Source organism: Frankliniella occidentalis, unplaced genomic scaffold (assembly GCF_000697945.3).
Source record: "Frankliniella occidentalis isolate FOCC.00 unplaced genomic scaffold, Focc_3.1 Scaffold141, whole genome shotgun sequence".
NCBI lineage: Eukaryota > Metazoa > Arthropoda > Insecta > Thysanoptera > Thripidae > Frankliniella > Frankliniella occidentalis.
In genome coordinates, this window is record NW_026267268.1 from 215,464 (window position 1) to 218,991 (window position 3,528).

The 3,528-nt window shown below is 50.4% G+C and overlaps 2 protein-coding genes across 2 annotated transcripts in view; one reads left to right on the plus strand and one right to left on the minus strand.

Annotated features, from left to right (window-relative positions):
- Nucleotides 1-636, plus strand: part of LOC113211832 (nudC domain-containing protein 2) — a 1,995-nt gene extending 1,359 nt beyond the window's left edge. Inside the window, exons 2-3 of the mRNA XM_052270841.1 lie at nucleotides 57-263; nucleotides 335-636. Of these exons, the coding sequence (XP_052126801.1) occupies nucleotides 57-263; nucleotides 335-397 (270 nt within the window). The 3' untranslated portion in view covers nucleotides 398-636. The remainder of the gene's footprint in view (nucleotides 1-56; nucleotides 264-334) is intronic.
- The window catches only part of LOC113211830 (mediator of RNA polymerase II transcription subunit 20), a 102,947-nt gene continuing 99,954 nt past the window's right edge, over nucleotides 536-3,528 (minus strand). The window contains exons 3-4 of the mRNA XM_026430340.2: nucleotides 816-1,186; nucleotides 536-732 (exon numbers count right to left, since the gene is read on the minus strand). Of these exons, the coding sequence (XP_026286125.1) occupies nucleotides 640-732; nucleotides 816-1,186 (464 nt within the window). The 3' untranslated portion in view covers nucleotides 536-639. The remainder of the gene's footprint in view (nucleotides 733-815; nucleotides 1,187-3,528) is intronic.

Consider the following 3,528-nt stretch of genomic DNA (forward strand, 5'->3'; position numbering starts at 1 on the left):
TTTAGTGGATTACATTTGGTGGAAGTTGCTGATAATTTAAATTTGCTGTGTCCTAGGGAACACTTTTTCAAACAATCCATGTTGATGATTCTGTGTGGACTATCGAGGATGGCTGTCTATTAGACATTGTCCTCAGTAAGAGTAATACTTTCAAACAAGATGAAATATGGGAGTCGCTCATGGAGGACGGAAGTTATAAGCCAGATCCCCTTGTGTTTCATGAAATGCGAAAGAAGCTAGATCTTGAAAGATTTCAGCTTGAGGTAAGGCATTCTTTTGTTCTAAATAGCTTTATGTAGAGTCAAAGAATATAGAATTGTCTGTCGTTTTTCAGAACCCGGGATTTGATTTCAGTCAAGCTAAGCTGCAGAAGTGCTATGACAAACCTCCAGTATAATTTAAATAAGAAGTTCTTTAGTCATTACTTCATCATTCCTTTTAGGAATTTCAAGTTTGCGTACTTGCTTTGTTTGTTTCCTGATAAATTAGCTGCTGTCTAGATACTCGAGTATTGCTTATGGAAAACAACAAGCTATTATTTCACATACTTCTGATGTTTATATTTCAACTTATATACTAGACAATTATTTTGATTTAATATCATACAGTGGAAAAATTATAAATTATTTCAGAGAATTCTTAGCGTACTGTGACTGCTTTCCTGTATTCCCGAAATTGATCGAGATACTGTTGAATAGTGTCCAAGGGTTGATAAATATCTTGCATTCGGTTCTACACCAAACAAATAATAAAAAAATAGAGTTAGCAATCAATTTTTCGGTAGAAAAATGGGGAGCTGGTGTTAGACGACTCACCTGGAGGTAACTCGGAGGCTGGTTCGGAACACAGGTACCCAGGAAGCCCTGCATGAACTCCCTAAGCAGTTCCCAGCAGGCGGCAGGGACGAGGCAGGGTCTGTACTCGACTTCGACGAGCACGCCCTTGAAGTTGGCGTTCATGGTGACAGTGCCCAGCTTGACGAGAAAGTCGGCTACCTCGAAGCGGGGACCCTTGGCCTCCATCCGCGTTTGCTGTTTGCAGGTGTATACCGATCCCAATTTCTTCATCAGGTCCATGAAGAGCGGATCCGAGACGAGAGGCACTTGCTTCTGCCCCGACTCCAGGATGCTGAACACGGTGGCGGGCTGTTCGGAATTGTTGAGAAGGTGAACGGTTCGGGGAGGACCTGAAATCAGGCGGAAAGCAATGTTATGGACAATAGCTAACACGAGATTGGTTTTCTAGGCCCAACGAGAGGTCCGCACTAGCTTAAACACTTTCCGTGCGAGGTTCACCAGGGGGAGGCGCCTAAAAGTGTCCTACACTGTAAGCAAACTCCGCGGTAAAGAACGGGCACCCTTACGGAAAACCTTCATTTACCACGCGTTAAACGATGGACCATCTGATACAAACTGAACTGAATTTTTCCGTACTTATTTTAACAGAGCAGTGATTGCCATGAACCCACAAGCGATTCGATAGTGCATTTGCGACCATTTCACTCGAGAACAAAGTGAAAAATCTATGTTAATTTTCCATAACGAATCGGCGTGGACCGACAGTCGTAGTCGTCATGCACGCTGTCATGTGACCTCGGCCGAGGAGCTATATCGTGTGGTTGTCATCACGTCTTTCTACGCTCGCCCACAACCGAGCCCACAACCCTCACGCCTTTGTAAAGTCGGGGCTGAATTTCAAAAAACGATAATAACAAAATACGCGAGCACGCGCTACGCGCTATGCAAGCGGGGCGGGTGTGCAAGTTTGGCAGACATGCCGTGCCGCACACCGTGCGTGCGGCCGAGTTGCCTACTCGCAGGGGGGCCGGCGAGCGCCAGCCCCGCCGCCCACCTGGTTCAGACTAGGAGACACAACGCTGTCTTCAGCAGTCCAGTCCAGCAGCAGCAGCAGCAGGAGCAGCCTCGACAGACAGCCAGCTGCCCTAGATTCGAATTCCCCGCAAAGTGAGGCGAAACAAGACGGAAGGGAGAGAGGGGCGGGGGGAGAAAAAAAGGTCCCGCCTTGGCATGCGGGCGCAAGGACGCAGAGAGGGCCGGGCCCGGCGAGGAGCCCCACTAAATTAAACGCGCTCATCGCACTAATTAAAACGTTCCCCGCCGTGCTATCCGCCCCCACCGCCGCCCTTGCCGCGCCCTCTGGGCTCCACACAGCCCAGCTCGACCTCTAAGGCTCCGCGTTACTCCGAGCACAACTCTCTTCCAGGGGCATCCTCCGCGGTCCTCTAGAGAGATCCACGACGCTCCCCTCCCTTTCTTTTTCCCGGACCTCCCTGCAACCCCTCCGACGCCGCAGCACCCGGACCGTCCCGTCCGGTGAGTATGCAGGGCCGGCCGCCGCCGCGAGCCCCATTCTCTCACCCCCACTTCCCCACTGCTCTTATTCTCTCTTTTTTCCCATTATTTCCCCGCCTTTTTCACGCTGTTTACTTTGGCCAGCCCACCCCCTCCCCAACTTGCTCCTCCCCTGGCCCGTGTTTGCCTAAGGCGGGTTGGATGGAGCCGTGCAGGGCCGACACACGCGGCGAGTTAAAAACAAAACTGGAAGGGAATTACCGGACTAGAATAAATCCACGGGACGGGCACGGCCACCCCGCTGCGGCGGCGGGTACCCCGGGGGGGTCCACGGAGGATAAATCCAGGCCGCAAAGCAATGCTGATCGTAAAGGGCGTCTGTTTGTTTTTCTCACGCAATAACACACAGTACACTATCTATGAGCGACGGCATATTTTTCATGTCCTACGGGTCAATATTTTTGTTGATGTTGCTTTCGAACTGCCCGCCCCGCAAGACGCTTCAGTGAAACATTATAATTTTTATGTTTGTTTTGTTTTTGGCTTCGTTAAAGAAAAAAAAATAAAGACTTGAAAAAGACATTAAATTATTTCTATTCAGTATTTAATGCATCGTTAGCTATAAATGTAGAGGTCCCTTTCTTTTAACAAGTGTAGTGTGCCTCACAATGTACTAATTACGAGTGAGGTGAGAAGGAAGTGGGAGAGCCCATCTCATGGGGAACGAGGGGAAGCAAACGGGAGAGACAATATTATGGGGAATATGCAGGAGTGTAGCAGTGGCAAGAATAGAAGAGTGTTACTGTAATACTTCAGAAAACGTAGGTATTTCCGTTATTACCTACACTGTAAATCTGGGGTGTCCTGCCAAAGTGCGAACTAAGTCGCACGCAGAAACCAGGGTGAGTGACGTCAGTCGCACAAAGCTGCTGGGCACCCCAGATTGACAGTGTAAATGAAGTTACTTCGGGTTGCGTCAAGGTGAAGTGCGTCGAGGTGTCCTGGCTCCTGGCCCGGCCGCCGCCGGCCCGCTGCACCATCGTTACCCACCACCATGTATTATTAGCCCCATCCTCGCCTCTACTTCCGGTTCAGCTGCCGCACCCCGCCGCACCCCGCCGCACCTCACCCCGCCTCTGGCCCTCTCCAGCCAGACCCATCCTTTCCCTTCCCCCAGCTTTCCGCCGCCTTTTGAAAGGGCCTGCCGCGGCCTGGC